Below are 22458 nucleotides of genomic sequence, written 5' to 3' on the forward strand. Positions count from 1 at the left end.
GGGCATTTATATATTGCCCACAGAAATGTAAACTGACACATCTTTTTAAGGAATTTATGGTTATAACTATCAAAATGCGTTACTGTACTGTTACAGAAAAAAAATGAATCTTAATGTTTCTCACAGTTGATGGTTAAATAAACAATAGTACATCCCGTCCTGTGAAACAGGATACAACTGTTTAAAAATAATAATAATAAAAAAGAGTGATGTATATCTAAATTTACTGACTTAAAAATATTTTGAGACTGATTTTATGACTAATAGTTTTAAATGCTAAGCAGAAAAAGCATGTTGCAGGAAACGTTGGAGAATTAGCCCCTACCTGTAATTTTTTTAACTACAAATATGTCCATCATCAATATGAATATGCAATATGCATAAACTGTGGTATAAGAGTGAATTATAATTGCACATTGTTGGAACATAATAATTAAAAAAGCAAGCTGCAGAGGAATATAGTTCATTTATAAAAAGTTCCAAAAACCAAAATTATATATATATGTATATATATACATACACATACTAAATACACGTGATTAAAACCTTTTTTAAAAAATAGAAGATGATATACATAAAATCCAGAATAGTTACCTCTGAAAGGAGAGGAAAGAGAATGGAAAGGAAAGATATCATAAGGACTTCACAAATGCTAAAATGTTCTTTTTCTTACTCTGAGTATTAGGTACATGGGTGTTGACTGTATCATGATTGTTTCTACCTTATGTATGATTTATACACACTATTATCTAATGAAAACAATTTTGAAACTGCATTGTATAGGCACACAAACATATTAAAAAAAAAACAAATCTGGAATGATAAAAATTAAACTACCGGTAGTTACCTCTATATGGGGGAGGAGAACCTTCATGTTTTATGTCAGATCCTCCAATATTAACAATATTGGATTATTAAATTATAAATTATAAAATTAAATTTATAAAGTACTTTCTCTTAAAAATTATAATTATGAAAATGGTGACCACATGGAAAATATGTTAGGCATACAGCTGAATAAAGAACTATATTTACCCTGTGATTACATCTACTTACCAAAAAATGTGCACATTAACAGGAAGAGCTGGAATTTATATGATCTAATGGAGTGCCTGGATTATGTGTAATTTTTTTATATGTAGTTTTAATTTCTTGGAAGTTTTATTTCTTGGAAATATTTTGTTTTTCATTACTATGACCTCACTTGGAGAGAAATTAAAGAAAAATGACAACTGCAAGAAAGCCAACTCTCCACCTTCAGGGTAGCCAAGTGAAAAATCTACCCACATGGGAAGGCTGAATGAATTACAGCCAATTGACAATGGATAGCACATGCTGTGCCAGTAAGTGCACTCAAAACAACTGGAGAGGATCCCCACCACAGCAAGAAGATTACATCAAAAGGTTCTGAAGTGCATATGTACATTTTAGCTCTTAACTGAGAACTGGTGCTGCCAAGTAAAAGTGCAGCAGGGTAGGGAAAGCTCCAGAGCACAGGGAGTCCACGAATGTGCTGAAAAAGGAAAGGGGTATGGAAGGATGGGCAGAGAGGGAGAGAGGAAGGGAAAAGTTTTCCCAATATGCGAGGCAGAAATCTGATACGGCATAAAAATTACACTCTTAGTATCTATAAAAATATTGTCCAATCAGAAAGCTAAGTGCTGAGGGAACAGAGAATAGAATGATAGGAATGAAAATTTAAAGGAACCCAGAATGAGAATGAAGAATAGCACCAAAGATACACACTGTTTTGTGGTCTTTACAAATGTCCTCTCTATTCTATCCACTATGCCAATTCCTAAAAACCGGCAATTTCCACAAAGGCAAGAAGAAAAACAGGGGTAAAAGTCTATTTCATCCTCCTACCAAAAATATCACTAATATGAAATTGATAGAAAAAAAACCTTTAAATAAAAAACTAAGTGAGGGCTTCCCTGGCGGCGCAGTGGTTGAGAGTCTGTCTGCCAATGCAGGGGACACGGGTTCGAGCCCTGGTCTGGGAAGATCCCACATGCCGCGGAGCAACTAGGCCCGTGAGCCACAACTACTGAGCCTGCGCGTCTGGAGCCTGTGCTCCGCAACAAGAGAGGCCGCGATAGTGAGAGGCCTGCGCACCGCGATGAAGAGTGGCCCCCGCTCGCCGCAACTAGAGAGAGCCCTCGCACAGAAACGACGACCCAACAAAGCCCAAAATACATAAATTAATTAATTTAATTAAATTAAAAAAAAATAAAACTAAGTGAAAATAACTCAAAGCAGATTTACAGAGGGAGAATGCAATCTGCTTTCTGAGCTTACCACTTTTTTTTTTTTTGGTTTAATTCAACGTTTTTATTATTACAAGGGAATATACAGTGGAGAGTTGTTCTGACCTCTACTGCATTCCTTATGAGCCGGTAGTCAGCTGTTGGTCTCTACATTGTGTTTCTGAGGCTCATCCATGATGTTGTGAGCTTACCACTATTAAAAGCAGAGGCTCTATGGAACAAACGCTGATAGAGCCAATTGCTGTTAGGGCACTCCCCCCTCTATTTTCTTTCTTTCTATCAGAGTTTCTCCATGCCCATTTCTGATAGTCAAAAATTCAAGGGCTCTTCCCCTACCAAAATATTCTTGATTCCCACCTACAACCACCACCACTCACAACCCACACCTCTGCACCTACCCCACCAGTCTTGCCTTCTCCTTTCTTCCCCAACTTTTTAATCCACCCCTCCTTTCTCATAAATCTTATTCTCAATTTAGGAATAAAATCTTGTTCCCACTGTCTCAAACCTTTTCTGAAAATAGGCAGATTACATAGGCTAATGTTTGTTTTTACTTTCTTTTCACTATCTCTTGTCTTTCTGCCCCCAGCTCTTTTCCGTAGTTAATTTTAAAACTTTTGAGTTCCACAAGGCTTAATTTAATAGCAAGAACCCAGGCTCAGTGAATACTTTCATATATGCCTGTGATCAAAGTGTAGGTCTTCTGCTAACAACTATAGCTCATGGATGTTGTCAACAGTTCTTCTTTGTTTTGTATAAACGAGAAAGCAAATGTTATAAAACCAAGAATATCTGTTTGCCATTTGATTCCTCTCCTATGACATACAATATTGGTCACCAAGTCCTGTCAAATTCTACCTCCAAAATACTACTTGAACCCATTTCTTTCTCTCTATTCCTACTGGCCCTGCATAATTTCTCAGATCTAGACTATTCTAAGAGCCTTCTCTCTGCCTTTGGTTTCTCCACTATTACAATCAACACTACACAGAGCCCACGTCGGTTTTCTCTCTGAAACATATATCTTATCAGGTCATTATCCTCCTCAAAAGCCTTCAGGCATTCCCCTGTGCATACAGAATAAACTTCCAGCTCCTTCATGTCATCCAATCTGGCGTCAAACATCACCTCTCAGGCTTGTCTCCTGTCTATTAAAGACTAAGCATTAAATAAAAATAAGTAAATTTAATACAAGAATAATTTCCAAGGATATCTAGAAATATTGTATGACTTATTAATATATCATTTATGTAATTATTTAGGTAACTGATAAATTTATTCATCTCAACCATATACTATTACCTCCAAACTCAAACTTCTACAAAACAGCTAAATAAAGTTCTATCCACCTAATGTATTAAAACTGGATTGAGCTGTTTCTATTTTCAATTCTAATATTAACATGTAAGGTAGATCACAAGGATTTTAAATCAATAGTTATTTTCTAAAATGAATGTTAACATATATTGCCAAATTTCTCACAGTTTTCTGGAAATTGTTAAAGTCAGCTCTTGGAGTTCTTAACAGTGTATCACATCTACCATATGAGAAAGTTTGACAACAAAATCAAAGTTACTGTAGGAGATAAGCACCTACCTTAGTGAATCCCATTTGTTTTCCATCTAGACTATTCTTTGAGTTTACCATATAAACTACCAAACCAGACTACTCATCCTAACACAGTCATTAGAAAAGTTTCCTAAGAACAAGTAAATACTTCTTTTTCAAATCAAATTTATAAAATTTACTAAAGAAGACAGTTTATTAGCTTACACATATCTAAGTATGGGTTCTCATGAGAATCATTCTGTTTAATTAAATGTTATAGGATCTTGCAGACAGACTCAAGAATAGCACCATCTGTCTGGGTTACAAAGCTCAGTTTCACCATGATAGCACCAAACAGCAACAAAATGTTATTTTCATACATATCTCAAGTAATTTATAGACAACTAAAGAATTTAGTCATTTGGGATCACGACACTTGATTCAATCCATGCAGATGATTACACTCTGTACACTCTGTATGTAAACAAATATACTCTGAAAAATGTTTTTAGTAACTTAGACTTTAGGATTTATATTTCAGAAGGTAAATATTTATGGTCTTTAGTAGCTATGATGTAGATTTATGCTCTGGTATAAATTCTAAATGTTAGACTGTTCAGGTGTTAAATAAATCTGTACAATTTAAAAGTGCCTATTATTTACTTAGCATAATTATCATTTAAGTAAACTTTCCTAAAATATCTATAGCTCTAGGATTATATTGCCACTTTCTGACAGGATTTCAATTCCCATTTTTTAATGTGAAAAAGTATTTTAAGAAGAAAAGGAATTATAAATAAAATCATCTATGTAACATGAAAACCATTATTGAGAAAAATCTCATTGAATTCAAAAGTAGATAATCATACTTGCCATTGCAACTCAATCTAAATAATATAGGCATGCCTGCTATAGGTAAAACATCCTCTGCACCTCCCCTAACACTGAATATTAAGGCAGACCATGAGAAATTAAAATCCTGAATACGTATGAGTGCTAATCTTCGCCTGTGGAAGAAGCTGCTGAAGGAACATGTATGGGACACTGGATGACTTCCTAGGCAGTCTCAAATGAGTAAAGCAACGCTAAGTGGGAAAAGGTAAGTACTTTGGTCTCACAGACCAAACTTTCTGTTAAAACCTTAAGAAATTATCTCAATTTATTTATCCCAAGGCTCTTCTTTTTAATTACTTCAGTCTAGCCAAAAATGAACCTCAGGAGGATATCTAACGTTTGCTAGACAGACACAGACAGGGCACAACTTACAATTCTATTCCTCCTCTTATGATAATTTGCTTTGATCCCCAGAAAGCAAAAATGCCACCCCCACTTAATCTGTCCCAATATCTAGTCTTACCAATCAATGGGCCACTAAATCTACCTCCACTGAAACTGTACTGAAACAAAGCACACTGATGCACTAGACAAAGAACCTGGGAGGCAACCGTACAAGCAAGGCTGGAACTCTTGGCACACATGCATAATGTATACATGCCAACAGAGTTGGCGCTTGAACTGCCCACCCCGCAGAGTTGAAAATCCACATTTAACTTTACAGTCAGCCCTCCTTATCCACGAACTCAATCAACTGCAGATCGCATAGTACTGTAGTATTTATTTATTGAAATAAACCCGAGTATAAATGGACCCATGCAGTTTAAACCCATGTTGTTCAAGGGTCAACTGTATATCCAAAAGTAGAGTTCTTCCCAGGATTTTTGCTCATCACCCGTAAGACCCCTATCAGAAGGCACTAAATTGCTGACTTAAGCAACAATTTAGAGCAGAAAGCAGAACTAAGAGAAGAGAGAAGAAAAGACACTGACCAAAGAAGTATACTTTAAAATTTATAAGACTTTCTGGGGTGGCTGACTAAACTGTCTCTAAAAGAAATTCCATAGGAAAAGGACCAAAAAAATATTACAGACAATGGCATCAATATCAGATTCATTTCAAGGGGGCTTATTTTGAAAAAGGCTTCTCATTTGGGCAGATGTGTACCTGTTCTGGTGTGACTAGCTCAAAATCAGTTTCATAACTGTGAAGTGTACAACAGAAGGAGGTGACACTTGACCTACTTAAAACAACCATTAAAGGAAAATAAAAACAAAAATGGTTAATAGTAACAAGCACATCAAGTAAAATGCACATTTTTTAGCTAAAAAAATTTTTAAGTGTTTATTCAGGCTCAAGCTCAATATCTTTAATCTGTGAATTTAAAAAGCACTCAAGCTACAACTGAGATTGTCCACACTTATTCATTTCTTACATGCTCACACCTTATTTCTCACAGGTGTCTTGCTCTTTTCCAGTGCTAACCCCATCACCTGGGTTCCTAATACCATTTCCAGCCAGATTGTTTCATCAATTATCAACTTTTCTTATATCTTTCATCTTTCTTTCCATCTCTCCACTACTGTTGCTACTAATGTATAAACACAAATGAGGCTCTTGCCTTCTGAAAAATTTCCTTCATCTACCTTTCAATCTCTTACCTTCCCCACTCCCACATCACTGCTTGCCTCATATCAACCTCCTTCAACTGAAAAGTGTACCATTCATTCATTCTGCAAGCCACTGTAATCCAGATTCTACCCTCAACAGTCATATGTAATGATTTCAACTAAGTACCAAGCTGCCCAAACAGCAAACTTCCTCATCTTTCACTCCTAACCTCTCCCCTTCAAGGTCCACCACAGTTGTCTTTGAAAATTATGATTATTATTTTTTTTTAATTTTTAAGTCAGATAAAGCAAATTATATTGCCTACTGAAAGCAAATTAACATATATGTTCATGACTTAAATGTCTAGGCTTCATGAGAAGTAATTCTGGATCAAAATCTAATTTGTTTTAAATGAACGAAATTTTTTAAATGATAGGTTACACAGTTCAACAATTCCAATTTGTCTATGTAAGAGAGCAATCCTAGAAGAGCTTTTAAACATATTAGTAAATGTAATACCATTTAACACACTTGTTTTTCCTCAATTCATTTCTCATAATAGTTTCTATATTGTCTTGGATTATCTCCCGCTTTTAGTTTCATATCCCATCTGCTCATTTAAGATTCACGTCTGTCCAGTTTCTGAAATATTTGTCACTTTAGTCATTAGCATTTTGTGTAATATAGCACTGTTTTTTTTAAAGTTCAGAACCGAATTATTTTAGAAAACTGATTATTTTAACATCACCATTTCTTAACCTAAATCAGCCTGCCCACACTTGAAATTTTCCACCTAACAAAAACCAGATTTCAATAAGTTTCTGTACTGTTTTTTAAAAGGAAACCAAGAAGCAAGACCATAAATTAGAAGTGCTCTCCTATATACCACTTCAGGAAATATTCTCAAGGACAGACCCAGAGCTGTCAACTGAGCTTCCAAAGAATATCCTTTGCATTCCCCTCTAGCAAGCCATATCCATCCATTCCTTCAAGATCCAGTTTAAAACTCCTCTTCTGAGTTTTTCTGGCTGAGTTACTATGCTATCTGTCCATGCTGCTTTCCCTCTGCACTTACCATCTACAATCTTAGAAACTAAATAGTATATGTAGGTCTTTATCCTACATATCAGACCCTTAGCCCTTTTGTAAGCCCAAGCCCGATTTCAATCATTTCTCATGTATGTACATGACTGGAAAATGAATATATATTGTCCTAAATTTCTCAAGCATAACATACAAAAAATTAATACCTAAATACTAATTTATTGGTTACACCATCCAGTCTCACCCCCAATTCCCTTTTCACTTCACTGAGGCTCGTTAAGTCCTCATTTACCACACAAAATAGCAAGTAGAAAGTTTTTCTCTAGGGGTGAGTGAAAGAGGAAAGGGAAGAGCTAAAGGGCAAAGAAATACAAAATCTTTTCCTGATGACATCACAGAACCTATCACTATTCCCTACATTTTAATAAAAGCATATCAGTAAAGAGGAAGCAGCAGAGCAGCGGATACCTTCAGTTAGGGATGGGAAAATCGGCTTCAATCCTTGCTCCAAAATTGCTGTTCTTCCCATTGGGAAGGAACCGCCCTCACCTCTCAACACCCTCTTCAAGCCTCTCTTTCAGATAGCAATCCTCTCCTAGGCCTTGAAGTGGGCCTAGAGTCTGGGTCATCCTCACTCCCACTGCCTGCAGCATCTAAGATGGGTTTTAGGGAGTGCCTACTCTGATTGCCAGCAAACTACTCAGAGGAAAGGTACTCCTAATATCCTAAGCTTTCCCATAAAAATGCTCCCATAAATAGCATTCAAGTTCTATAACACAAGTAATTAAGTACAATAGGCAAACCATCATTTGTAGCAACAGAATTAAGGGTAGGTTTTTATGTGAAAGCAAACTTACATACAAATTAACTTTTTCTGATATTTAGAATGCTGAAAACCACCTACATGTAAAATTCTACACTTTGGATAAAAACTTAGGACACTATTCATATTCGACATGACTAAGACAAAAACTATAGATGGGGGAGGGACCTTCCTTCCTTCAACAAAGTCTAAACAATATTTTTAGATGTTGCCACATTATTAAATGGAAAATAGAAACTGGCTGGTAGCTGAGGATATATACTTTGTTCAAAACAAAGTAAGGGTTGTGACATGTGTGTCAAACTAAAACATGATTTAGTCTTTAAAAAGAAAAAGATATTTATTAAGTACTATTTCTGACATTCCCTGAGACAACTCTCAAAATGTTAATAGCACTGCTATTTAAAGTTCAAAGAGCACTCCAGAGCTGCCAAGGAATTAATAGCTTAAACTACTAAATAAGAGCCACGGTTCAATCTCCAGTCTCAGCCAGTCAGAGCTCAGGGCTGGTACAGCAGAATCACCTAGCTTATTAAAGACACCACACAACTGAGAATCATATAAACAAGTGAAAAGTTGTTAACATCTAAAGATGGCTTATTTACGAAGAAAAACAGAAGAACAATTTAATCTTCTGCTCCCGCCAAAAAAGCACAAATACAATATAGCTGCCATACTTAAAATAAGTAATTTTGCCATTCCAACTTCCTGGTTAACTGCCTAGGGCTACTCTATAATTTCAGTTGTAATTTGCCAGAAGTCTCTTCCTATTAACAAACATTATCTAGTCATCCAAAATACTTTTCTTAAAAGATACTCAAAATGATTTTTCACACCTCCTGACCTCCATATTTCCTTCAAGTTTATAGGAGGAACTGAGGCACAAAACCATTATATGCAAGCAAGGAGATCTAGTCACTAGTAGAAAAAAAAAAAAAGTTTGAATACCACTCAACTTTCCCTATTACCGACCGGTTTACTACCCATTTTACTGAGCTCATGCAAAGTAATCTTATAACTGAAGGTTGACCAAAAGCCCTCTTATATGGCTTAGAGAATGGAAATGAAGGAATTCTGGATCAAGCCCCAAACAAAATCTCCAACAGGTTCCGAAATCTATAGGTTGCCTACCACATTAGACAAAACCTAAATACTAACTGAATTCCTATTCCTTTGAGGTATAAGCATGTCTCCCTTGATCAGCTGGAATTCTTAATAAAGATTTTCTAGAACTCATCTAAAATATTACCAAGCCACAGTACATACAGCCTAGATAATGTATATTCAGAACACAGAGCTAAACAGCTAAATAAATGTTTAAAATAATAATAAATAACATACTGTGATCAGGACCTAAATGGGCAATGAGAAATCCCTTAGGGAACAAGGTGGTGAAGATAATAGTTGTCCAGTCATTCGTTCATTTAACAAAGAGTTAATTAGCACTTAACTGTGAAGAGAATGGAAAGATGACTTAGGGTCATAGCCCTACAGAAGCTCATATGATTATCAGAGGTAGACAGAAGGAGGTACACGGAAGGAACAAGAGTGACAAGTTCTATCTGTGGGAGTCTAGGAAATCTTCACAGAGGAGGTGACATTTGACCTCCTTAAAAGATGAGTAGGATTATGCCAGACATATACACGTGCAAAAAAACTAGGAGCTGGTTCCTGAGTTGGATATATGTATGTTCTTCCTTATTTCTCTTTAGGACATTAACATTCAATCATGAGAATTACCAACACAAAATGTTTTTTCACACCAATTATACTTTTGAATACCTTATTACCTCTCAAATTAAGCGCTGATGGACAGTGGAACTATATGAGGAAGCTTTATGTGTCTTATGCAAAAATACTTCCTCAGAAATGTATCAATGATCTTGGGGGGGAGGGGGACCAGTTTTCATGCAATTTAATACCTTTTACATGATCAATCTTTAAAATTTCCACTCAATATCATAAAGAATTCTATGCACAATTACATATTTTATTTGAAACGAATCACTTCCTCAAATTTAATTTTAATATCAAATGTCTTAAATATATCCAATTAATGTGGTGACTTAATACAAATTAAGAATTAATTATTATAGTAAAGAAATCTAGTCAAGACTGAGAAAAAATATTTACCTGCAAACCTACCTAATTCTCTTTATCTTCCCCTTTTCATTTTTTTAAGTTACAAATCTAAACAATGTAAAATAAAGGCACAAATGAAATTTTAAAATAATCAAGTCAGGAGGTTCCTTTAACAGTAATGGAATTTCACTGTACTGGAAAAAGTACAAAATGCAGAAAGCTGTCAACCAGGGCTCTGTGCTGTTTCACAGTAGTAGAAATACGGTTTTAATAAGTTTCTACCACAATTCATCTGGAATGAGAAAATAAACACTCAGAAATATACATAATAAACTATACAGTATGAAAATGCCAGTGACATAAACATTCTCCCTTGGACACCATTGATTCTTCTAATTCTCACCTAGAAATTAACGAAAAAAACTTCATCTTTCTTGACTAGAATCCAAATGCACTCTAAAAGATATTTTATCAGCTTAAAAAAGGAAAGCAACTCTACTCCAACAAACATAACTAAAACTTGCTAATATAAATGCAAGTAAAACAGAAGTTCCTAAAAGAAGACTATGATAGCCAATTTATGAGGACAGAATCCAACGATTTCAAAAATTAAGTAACAAAACACTGTAGTAGGATGGGGAGCTACCTCTGAAATAAACACCAACCATAACATTTTAAAAGCATTTAAAACTATTTTTGTATCAGCTAAAGCAAAGATAGAAAACTATACTGATGTACATAAGTGACTTTATACTAAACAAAAATTGGGCAAGCATATATATTTCATTCATGCAAATGAACGTGAACTTACAATTCCTCAATTATGTTAATATTTACCAAGATTAATGGAAAATCATCTCCCCTATGTAATGAAGTGAATTCCCCCAACAGAACAAAGCTAACACCTTCAAATCTTTCGAATAAACAATGAAAGCTTATACTATAAAAGGAAATTATCTGAACAGGATCAGAAAGTTGTTAAATGATTCAAGTGGGAAGAAAAGTCTGAAATTCCAACACACACTACAAATATTGATTCATTGACTCCAAATCTCTAAGCAAGTCCTATGAAATAAATTTGAGTGCAATTTTTTTTTTTTTTTAACTATTCCCACAGCACATTTTTAGGCTATCTACCTAATTACCTCACTTTGCAATGCATTAAATGTAATTTCTCGAAATAGCAATGTTTATACAATGACAAAATAGGAATTCTGGTGGCTACAACACACACGGTTTGTAAAGCAGATTAGCACACAATACATTTTAAATAAGTGACACTAAAAGAAATGTCACAGAAATCCTTTTTCTCCATTTCTAATAAACGGCTGCAATGCACAGCTCAGTAACAATACCTAATATTCAACCATATCACTAATTCTTATAAACTTTGTCTAATCTCTCTCACTAGCTAACTTCTGTGAAATTAATACATCACCCTCTTTCAGAAAAAACAACAACAAATCAGTACCTTCTACTACTATTTCAGAGGAGATTATTATTTTCTTCTACTGAAAATAAGTGAAACCATTCAGAAAAATATCTAGCCTGCGAATTCCCTGGCAGTCCAGTGGTAAGGACTCTCTGCCAGGGCACGGGTTCGACCCCTGTTCAGGGAACTAAGGTCCCGCAAGCCAGGAGGCATGGCCAAAAAAAAGAAAAATATCTAGTCTACCTTTGAATCAAACTTTGAGGAAGAGCTGAATTAACTGTTCATTAAAAAAAAATCCACATAAACAATCTTATTACTGTTTACACTGAATTTCACCTCAATTTTAAATAATTTAACAAATATAACTATAGAATATGCCTATCTTTTGCAAATATATGATAAAGAGAATATAATATAAACTGGTGACAGTATCTTTCTTATTACTCTCAAGAGCAGAGGAGACCTTTGAAAGTGTTTGATGAATACAATTAACTCACAATTAACTAGGCTAAATTAGCCAGTGAACAAAAAAGATGAATCAATCTTTCCAAACCTAATTAATATAATCCACTACTATAACTTAATGTTAATTAAAAGAATGCCTTAAGAGATTTTTTTCTCCAAATACCTAACACAATCATGAAAAAAAAATGCCAAAATATTCCAAAGAAAGTGCTAAACTACATAAGCACCTGGCATAAACTCAACACTCATTGTCCTAAGGCACCCCTCCCCTGCCTTTATTCTCACAAAGAAACAGCCCCAACCTAACTTCCTCTCAATGAGCACTTCAAGCAATAACACAGACATATTTTGCAGCATACAAGTCTTAGGTACATTATTTTCTCTTTAAAATTATGAACTCATCACACGTACAAATGGCTCTTTAAAACAGTCCAGTAAACTGCTACACTATGCCTTAAATTGCCGTCTATTATGTACTTAAAAATATTTACTAGCAATTGGAGGTTAATATGGCAATTATTACTGGGTAGCTATTATTGCTATTAAAAATATATAAATACTGCAACACCATGTGCTACTAACAACAAAACACTGAACAGAAAACATACATTAGCAAATTATAAACATTTTCATTAAACAAAATGAACCATCATGAAAAAAAGATGCTTTACGTGTAAATACTAAAATTGGAAATTGGGATGAAAAAATACCCTGTATATTTACTGGCACTTGAGAAGATTAATCATTCCTTCTTCCTCATTTTCAATTGATAGTCCTCCCCATCTGGTTCTAACTCAAAAGAATAGATCTCAAAGTTTCTATATTTACAACTATCTTCCTTCTCTGCAAAAAATATAATAAATCTCCTCAGAAAAAAGAAAGCAGGTCAACAACAGATTACCTTAAAATCTTCAAATATAGAATGAGTGGTTCTTAATAGGAATTATGTACTAATGTGTGTTTCAATTGAGGAAGGAAGAATGATACCATCCCCCAACTACCCCATAGTCCGGAAGATGCTAAGCAAATAAAACAACATGAATGTGGAGCACACATAACTAAGAATTAGACTGCTGTGTGTCAAAGAATATATACTTAAATCTAGTTAAAGGACACAAAATCACTTTTCTCCATATCACCTCGATTGAGAAACAAAAGTAAAGAAACAAAACTAAAGATATACTTACATCTGGAAATTATAATATGTCTTTCCACAAGGGTGAGTTGACATACCATAGGGTGCACTGGTACACTTTCCAAAAGGGCAGATTTAACACACTTAACTGAATTATAACTGACTGAATATATAACAAGAGTCTCCCGGAAATGTGATGGACAGCATGAGAAAACAGTTTTGAGTCACAAAGGCACAGCCAGGCATGCACTTAATGCAGTAGCTACAAATTTCACAACTGTAAGAATAAGAAACACATACAATGACCCGTATCATATATACACAATGGCATCTTTCACATGTTAGGAAAGGGGGCAGGGGGTGACAAAGAATTTAGGAAATGTGATGCCATGCAGCAGAAATATCAGAAAGCAAAATAAGTAAAGGACTGACAAAAACCTTAAGGCATCTGACTGCACAAATCAACTTTTGCTAAGCCATATGAACACCTCAAGGTAACAGAAAGTGGGTGGGTCATTACTGTGTTACAGAACTTTATAATCTCTAGCTTACATTTCAATCTACATTAATATGAGTATCTAGGTAAATTCTCTATAAGCAATACTTTTCTCTGCTCAAAAAAACTGCAGGCCAAAAAGAAAAATACATGCCATTATAAAGCACCAAGGGTTCTTATAATACATGCTTTATTTTGAACGGGTAATGATTTTATCTCCTTTGGAATTATTCTATACAATGTACTTCAGGCAACATATTTTTGATATTCCAGGTTGCTACTATATCTAATTTACAAGAAAATGCTCAATTTGGAATGAGAAAAATTTACAATATCAGCAGTTCTTTAACCCATTCGTAAATTTTTTAATTAGCACCAATCCACCCTCCACCTAAAAGAGAATGTAGACATTCTACAGTCCTTTAAAAAAAATCAACCCATGCATTTCTGCATTTCAAAGTTGCTACCTAAAGAGCAATTCTGTTTAAAAAAAAAAAAAGTATATTCAAAAATCAATTCCTGGTTTAAAGAGGTTTAGGAGAGAAATACCCAAAGCACAAACCTTTAGTCAGTCATAAAGCACAGAGTCCGCTCCCACAAATTGTTTCTACAAAAGAATCTTAAACATCTTTATCTCTACCAACATTATCATCCTTACTTAAGCTTTAAAAAAAGAAAAAAGGTAGAAGAAATGATATATACTAAAGACTGGCTACACATGGATTTTCATCTGTCTATAAATTAGCCACATATATACAAGCCATTAACAGTCAGCATGATATATGGTAATTTGGGGGATCTCTCCTCACTAATATTGGTCTACTTGGTTATTTTAATTCCCTGATAAAGTGTCAACGTGGTCACCAGCCGCCAAACAAAAACCTTTTAAATACCCCTTAATCAATATGTTTGCTAATCTATGGAAGTCCCTGATTCTGACTAATACTAAATGATAGACTGAGAGAAGAAAACAGGAGACAAAATGAGTTTTATTCCCATATATCAAAAGATCAAGGGAAAATTATCACAGTACGGAGAGTAAGAATCGCAACTTATAATTGAATTTTAAGATTAAATATCCGAATAAAAATGTTGGGAAAAAAAAATGACCTGATCCTAGTACACAAAGCACAGATACTATGTCACTCGGTCTTTGTAGGTAAAAATCACGTTTTGACTTTTTTTATCTGCATAATGAAATATATTTAATAAAATAAAGCTTCCATTTGAAAAGCTGGCAAGAATTTGTATTTCTCCACTAGTCGCAAAGAAAAAAAAAATCTATGCTACCCATAATTAAATGTAACTAATTACAATTTGAACACTAAATTATTTATCCAGTGTAAACAAGGATTAAGAGGAAACAAAGCTCTATCTACAGCAGAGGTTACAGAAAACATTTCCAAAATGCATGTTCCCCAAAGCCAGTCCCCCCAAAAGGGTACACAACTTAAACTAAGTTGGGTTTTTTCAAGCCTAAATTAAACCGTTCAGCCAATTTTCCAATTATATTCTACGCTTGAAACATAATTGCCCTACATCTGTTTACAAATCTTTGCTCAATATTTAAACAAATTCGTAGTCTCCCGGGCACATAGCTCTACATACAGTAACTCATGCACAAAGCACATATTTAAAGACCACGCACTGCAATTATTAGCCTAAACGCCAGGTTTAACAACGTGAATGTTTTCAGAGCTAGGTAATACGACCCAATAAAAAGCAAAGATGGCATTTACCACCAAATGTCACTGCCACCGCCAGGAAAGAGTTGCTGGAGCCCTATGCATTTTTAATTTCGATGAACCTAGACGGCGTCGTCGGGTGCCAGGCTTCCAGAAGAACAATTGACACCCTAACTGCTTCAAGATTAAGGCAGGCGATTCAAATCCGAAGGAAAAGTTGTCAATTATCAGAGAGACAGCGCGAGAGAGGCGAAGGCAGATAAAAGCGATGTTATCAAACCGCCCAGCTTGTTGCTTTTGTGTGTGTGTGTGGATTCGTTGTTAGGAGAGAGAAAACAGTTTTTAAAAGACACAGGAGGAGAGAAAGAAGAAAAAGCTTTCTCCACCTTCCGTCGGCTCGGTGCAATGGCTTTACGGCTCTCCAGCGTAGTAAGCCCCGAGAGGCAGACGGCTGTCGATGTTTACAATCCCGGGAGCTTCGGATGCAAGAGTCCTTTACTGACACAATCGCATTCAATCAACTGTTTTCGGGCGAAATTGCAGGTGTCATTATGGAATTTTTTTAAAATTCAAAAGGCGGGCGGGCGGGCAGCCGATCCGACACAAGGGGGGAAAAGCTGCTTATCGCAGGCGCGGGCATCACAAGGCAAAGCCTTCCACATTTAGGGAAGAAAAGGGGGGAAATGGGAGGGGAAGGGGAGTGCGATTGCAACAGAGGGTGGGCGTTCGAAGTGCGACCCAGAATCCGCAGCTTTGAGACTTCCACATGCAAATTCCACGCCGAGCGCCGCGCTCACAAATGATTTTTAAAGAGCCAAATAAACACTGGATGGGATCCAAGGCGAGGGAGAGACGATCCAAAAGGGGGAGAATCGGCGAGAGGCGAACGGCGGGGAGAGGCGAGGGAGGGGCGAAGTCCCGGCGGCGGGAGGAGAAAGTTGGTCGGCGGCGGAGGTCGGGGACCCCCCCCCCGACACAACCCCCTCCCCGCAGCCCGACTACTCACCAGCGAGAAGAGGTTGGAGTGACAATCCTCCAGGCTCGCCCCGTTCGCCACCCAGTTCGCTGCCGCAGTCATGATCCTCCGCGAGCCCGGCCGCCAGAGCGGGGCATGTCGGAGCGAGGCGTCCGAGGCGAGGCCGGGCCGGGCGGCGGCGCCTCGCCGGGGAGCGCGGGGCGGCCGGGCCGCCGCCGCCGCCGGTGGAGGACGCGAGGGCCGGCGGGCGGGCGGGAGGCGCCGCGGCGACGCCGCGCTGGGGGCGGCGGGCCCGGGCCGGCGGGGGGGTCCGCGGCGACCGCGCGGCTCCTTCCTGCTCGGGCGGCGGCGGCGGCTCCCGCGGCTCCGGCGGCGGCGGGGGGCGCTGTCCGCGCGGCCCGGCGCCCTCCCCGCCTCTCAGGGCCGCCGCTGCCTCCCGGGCCGGCGCTGCGGGCCGGCCGCCGCCTCCGCCTTCCCTGTTCCTCAGCCGCCGCCGCCGCCGCCGCCGCCTTGTTTATCTCCAGCCACCGACTCCCCCTCGGCCCCCGCCGGCGCGTGAGGGGAGGCGAGCCCCGGAGTCGCCGCCGCCGCCTCGGAGCCGCCGCCGCCGCGGAGCGCGAACTCGCGAAGGGGGGGGTGCGGACGAAGCCAGCGGGCGACCCCGGCAGCCGAGCGACGTCCCCTCCTTCCTCTTCCTCCCCCACCCCCCCCTCCTCCCCAGTCAGCCTCGCTTCTCCTCCCTCCCGGGGCTCTCTCGCTCTGACAGCAATGGCGGCCGCCGACCGCGGCTCGGCCCGCCATTGGCTGGCGCTGCGTCACGTGACGGGCGCCGGCCGCGCGGGGGGGGGACGAAGGGGGCGGGGGAGGGGCCGGAGCGGCGGCCGCGGCGGCTCGCGGGAGGCGCTGCTGAGCCGAGTGGGGCCGGATTCTCCGGCCGAGAGAGGGAGGGAGACGGAGACCGAGACGAAGAGGGAGAGAAAGAAGTGCAGGCGGCGCGGCTCTGGGGCGGGCGCGCGGGCAGCGGCCGGGCCGGCGGCCCCGCGCCCCGCCCCCTCGGGTGCACAGACCTCCGCTGGGCGCGACTGCGAGCCCCGGGAATGCCCGTGGAGGTGGCTGCGGAGGGCTCGGGGCCCCTTGCCTGTGCCCCGGACCGCCCCGGCCGGCTGGGTGGCAAGGGCTCGCCGTGGGCCAAGCAGAAGATCCAAGTGCTTCGGGGGTGTCTCCTCGAGGTCTCACTCCGTCCTCCGCGTTTTGCAGATGAGAAAACTGAAGCACAAAGAGATTAAGTCACTTGCCCGAGGTTGCACAGCTGGGAAGAGGAGGAGGTGGGATTCGAACCCCTGCACCCAGGCACAGCGCAGCTAAGGTCTTGCGTTAAGGTTTATAAGCCTCACCCAGGGAGCGCTTACTGTGAATACAGAAATGCCTTTCGAGCCCTTACTCCTAGGCACTGTGTGTATGCATTCATTCTTTGCATAAATGCTTCCTGATCTCTTGCTTTGTGCCAGAATATATATATATATATATATATATATATATATATATATATATATATATATATATTTTTTTTTTTTTTTTTTTTTTTTTTTTTTTAAACTACCAGACACTGTACTAGGGCTGGTTGGGAGCAGACCTCCCCTCCTGGCTCCATTCAGTCAATAACCAACATTTCTTGAGCATACGGCATGGGAGTCCGAAGGAATGCCAGTATAAGGAGGCTCTTTCCCAGCCCTCAAGGCGTGTGCTCCCTGCAAAGGTGGGGAGGAGATAACTTCATTAATAAGCCCCCAAACGTGGAAGAGCCATGTAGATTGGATTAAAAAAAAGGAAGAGTGGGAAAACAGCAGAAAGATGGAGTGGAATAAAAGGAAAGAAGTCTTAGACATGCGAATTGAGCTTTGGAACTACCACAAGTAACTGCTAAAGCAAAACCCAGGAGCAGCACGTTATAAACTGTAGTATTATCATGGCTGACACTATGTTATAACCCACCGACACTGTTATAACGAATGTACCTACATTATTTCACATAGTCCTCAGAACAGTCACATAAAGAAGATACTGTTATTATCCTTAGACTGTAAGTCAAGGCTCAGAAGTGCAGTGACACCTCCAAACTCTCCAGTTAGTGAGTGGCTCAAACCCAGGTGTATGTGGCTCCAGAGCCCAAACCTGACTCCAGAAGGCTCTGTGAGCAGAGGCCTGTAGATGATGTTGGCACCCCCTGTTGTGTTACCTTGACCACCATGGGTCAACTCTCTGACCCTCATTTCTCAATCTGTCAAAAAGGGGTCCCCATTGCTGACCCACTGACCTCAGGCCAATTTTGTGCATTTCTATTAAGATTTGTTGATGAAAATGTTTAGGAAAAAACAGTCACACCACTTTATCAACATGCATGGTGTTACTTCGGCCTGAGCAATCAGACAGTGTGACGGTCCATCATATCCAGGTGTGTTTATATCCCAGGATATCATCTTACACACCTGGTCACCAAATTCTCATTCTTCAGTAAGTTTTTTAAAAGTCTCCCAAAGCAACCTAATATTAGAAAAATGAGAACAGGACATGGACAGTTTACAGAGTAGGAAAGACATATGGCTTTCAAATATATAAAAAGATGTTCAACCTCACTTGTTGCAATGGACAGAATGTTGGTGTCCCCCTAAAATTAATACGCTGTAACTTTCCCATTGTGATGGTATTTGGAGATAGAGCCTTTGGCAGGTAATCAGGTCACAAGGGTATAGCCTTCATGATTGGATTAGTGCCCTTGTATGAAGAGACAGGAAAGATTTCCAGCCTTCAAACACTCTCCCTCCCTCGCTCCTAACCTCCCTCCATCTCACTCTCTCCCCACCTTGCCCCAACCCCCAACCCCCCTGCCCTGTGAAGACAGAACCAGGAAAAGGGTTCTTACCAGGAACCATATTGGCTGGCACCTTGATCTTAGACTTCCCAACCTCCAGAACTGTGAGGAATAAATTTCTCTTGTTTAAGCCACCCGGTCTATGGTAACTTGTTAGAGCAGCCCAACAAGCAGACTAAGACACTCATCATAAGAAAAACAGCAATTAAAACCATAATAAGGGGGCTTCCCTGGTGGCGCAGTGGTTGAGAATCTGCCTGCTAATGCAGGAGACACGGGTTCGAGCCCTGGTCTGGGAAGATCCCACATGCCACGGAGCAGCTGGGCCCGTGAGCCACAGCTGCTGAGCCTGCGCGTCTGGAGCCTGTGCCCCGCAACGGGAGGGGCCGCGATAGTGAAAGGCCCGCGCACCGCGATGAAGAGCGGTCCCCGCACCGCGATGAAGAGTGGCCCCCACTTGCCGCAACTAGAGAAAGCCCTCGCACGAACCGAAGACCCAGCACAGCCAAAAATAAATAAATAAATAAATAAATAAATAAAATTAAAAAAAAAAAAAAACCATAATAAGGGACTTCCTTGACGGTCCAGTCATTAAGACTCTGAGCTTCCACTGCAGGGGGCGTGGGTTCGATCCCTGGTCGGGGAACTAAGATCCCGCATGACATGTGGTGCAGCCAAAAAACAAAAAAAAAGCATAATAAATATTGACAATATTTTAAAAGCTTAGGCAACTGTGAAGGGAAGCAGAACTCTGTCAGTGGGAATATAAATTAGCACCACAGCTTTGGGTGTCAATTTGGAAAATATCAAAATTTATAATGGACATTCCCTTTGACCGAGCAATTCTACTTCTAGGAGGTTATCCTACAGAGATACTTGCACAGATGTATAAAGACCTGTAGTGCAAGGACATGAACTATAGTACTGCTTGTAGAAATCAACTTACATGCCCATTATTTGGGGAGTAGTTAACAGTATAATTTAATCCCATGCAGCCATTAAAAATAATGAGTTAGCACTATGTGTACTGAGAGTGCTAACTATCATTAGCACAAAAAGAGATTATTAATTGAGATATCCATGGAAGGTTGCACCAGAGACAATGGTAATATCAGTTGCCTCTGGGGATACAGAGTCACAGTGGGAAGAGAAATTACTTTTCACTGTACTGTTTACATTTTTTTAGCCAAATGTATATATTACACTGTTATATTGTAATGTATATATTATATTGTATTCAATACAATAAGTTATAAACAACACAAATCAATCAATAAAATTGAAAACAGAATAATCAATCAAAAAAGCAAATAAACAATGCAAAAGGGATAAAAACTTCATCTGGGGAGATTTCCTTGACTGTCAAAGCCAAGGCCCCGGAGTAGAAGAGAAAAAGTCAGAAGTGCAGTGTGCAATTGCCCTGGCAACATAAGTACAGAATGAGGACCCAAGGGACCCAGGTTCTAGTCTCAGATGCGCCACTGAGCGGCCCTGTTATCTTAGACAAGCCTCCCGACTGTTCTGGGCCTCAGTTTCCTCCTGTGTGAAAAGGCAACCTGGGTGATCCTCCATGCTAGGTCATTTCTAGCAAAGAAACCCTTGACTCTGCACTGTGGAGATGACTGATAAATATCTGCAGAGTCTTTAATAGAGAAAGCAATGGGAGGTGATGGAGAGCCTCAGGAGATAAGATCAAAACCAAACCAAACCCATACTGGCGACTAGGAAGCAGCAAGACACCAGGTACTTCTGAGTCCAGTTCCCCATGTGGGGGGCTCATCAGAAACATCCTTGTTCATGACCAAGTTTCCCCATTTGTGAAAACGCCTAACTGCCCAGGCAGGAAATAGACCGTGCCCCTCTGCACAAGTCTCAGGTCTTATTCTGAGAATGACAGTTTAGTTCCCTTTCATGGTTACCAAATGTAATGGCAGAGAGAAAATGGAAGCAAAAATATAACCAGAGGAGGAACCACCCTATTAGAAAGACCACAGGAAGTCGCCACAGCTGCAGGGTGGGAGTATTTTGTAGGAGTTAAGAATACAGCTTCAGAGTAAGACAGACCTGGGTTCCCATCTCTGCTCTGTGGTGCACTAGCTGTGCAGCCTTGAGCAGGTCACTTAAGCCCTGTGACCCCCATTTCTCCTGGTAGGTTGACCTCCCAGAGTGACCGCACAGGGCGAGGTCTTAGCACATTGCACAGCCCCATAGGCAGTGATCAATACATTATAACCAGCACAGTCACTTGTCCATCCTTGAACAATGGAAAGTGGCACCCAGTCACATCACCTGGGGTTTTTTTCCCTTTAACCTCAGCTTTATTAGATTTATCTTATCGTAAATAACAAAAGTTACAAAATGCTAGCTGTAACAAGTTAAACAACACAGGAGTATGCCAAGGAAAAAGGAACACTCTTTTCTCTACCACTGAGTTATCCAAACTCAACCAAATTGTTATGAATCCTTACTCTGTTTCCTGCAAGCTCATACCAAATCATGCATGTAAACACACACTCCTAAGGGAATTTTTTTTTTTACTTTGTATGAAAAAGGGATCATGTCACATATATTACTTTGCAAGCTGCTTTTTTTTTCACTTAATTTATCACAAATATACTTCTAGGCCTATATATCTAGATCCAACTCCATCTTTTATTCGTTGTATAGTGTTTCATAGAACACCTGTGCCATAATTTATCCAATTATTCCCCTATTTCTGAACCTTCGGGTGGTTTCCAGTTTTTTCCTACTATAAATAAGGGTTCAGTAAATATCCTTATCCATATATCCTTATGTACTGACACTTTTATTTCTGTAGAATAAAGTCCCCAAAATAGGATTGCTTTTTTATTGTTAATAAATGTGTATTTTTACTGTTAAGAAATACAACCAGAAGTCTTTCCCCAAACATTGTAGCAATTCACACTCCCTCAAGCAATACCGGAAGAGAGGATACTTCCTCACCACCTTGCCAGCATTTGGATGTTGCCAACCTTGTTTTAATTTTTGCCAACCTTATGGTGAAAAATGGTGTCATTGCTGTTTGAATTTGCTTTCCCAAACTCCAGTGAGGTAGATCTTCTCTTAGGTCTCTTGACCATTTGCATTTCCTCTTGAGGTTTTTTTTTTTTTTTGCTATTCAAGTCAGCAGCTGAGAACAAAAAGAGAAACAAAGGCAGTCCCAGTGAGAT

The 22458-nt window shown here is 39.5% G+C and overlaps 1 protein-coding gene across 2 annotated transcripts in view; it reads right to left on the reverse strand.

Moving 5' to 3' along the window:
• The window catches only part of MED13L (mediator complex subunit 13L), a 290008-nt gene extending 273448 nt beyond the window's left edge, over nucleotides 1–16560 (reverse strand). For both annotated transcript variants that reach the window (XM_057526151.1, XM_057526150.1), the window contains exon 1: nucleotides 16429–16560. In XM_057526151.1, coding sequence (XP_057382134.1) covers nucleotides 16429–16500 — 72 coding nt within the window. In that variant the 5' untranslated portion in view covers nucleotides 16501–16560. The remainder of the gene's footprint in view (nucleotides 1–16428) is intronic.
• Nucleotides 16561–22458: the final 5898 nt, after the last annotated feature.

Source organism: Balaenoptera acutorostrata, chromosome 13 (genome assembly GCF_949987535.1).
Source record: "Balaenoptera acutorostrata chromosome 13, mBalAcu1.1, whole genome shotgun sequence".
NCBI lineage: Eukaryota > Metazoa > Chordata > Mammalia > Artiodactyla > Balaenopteridae > Balaenoptera > Balaenoptera acutorostrata.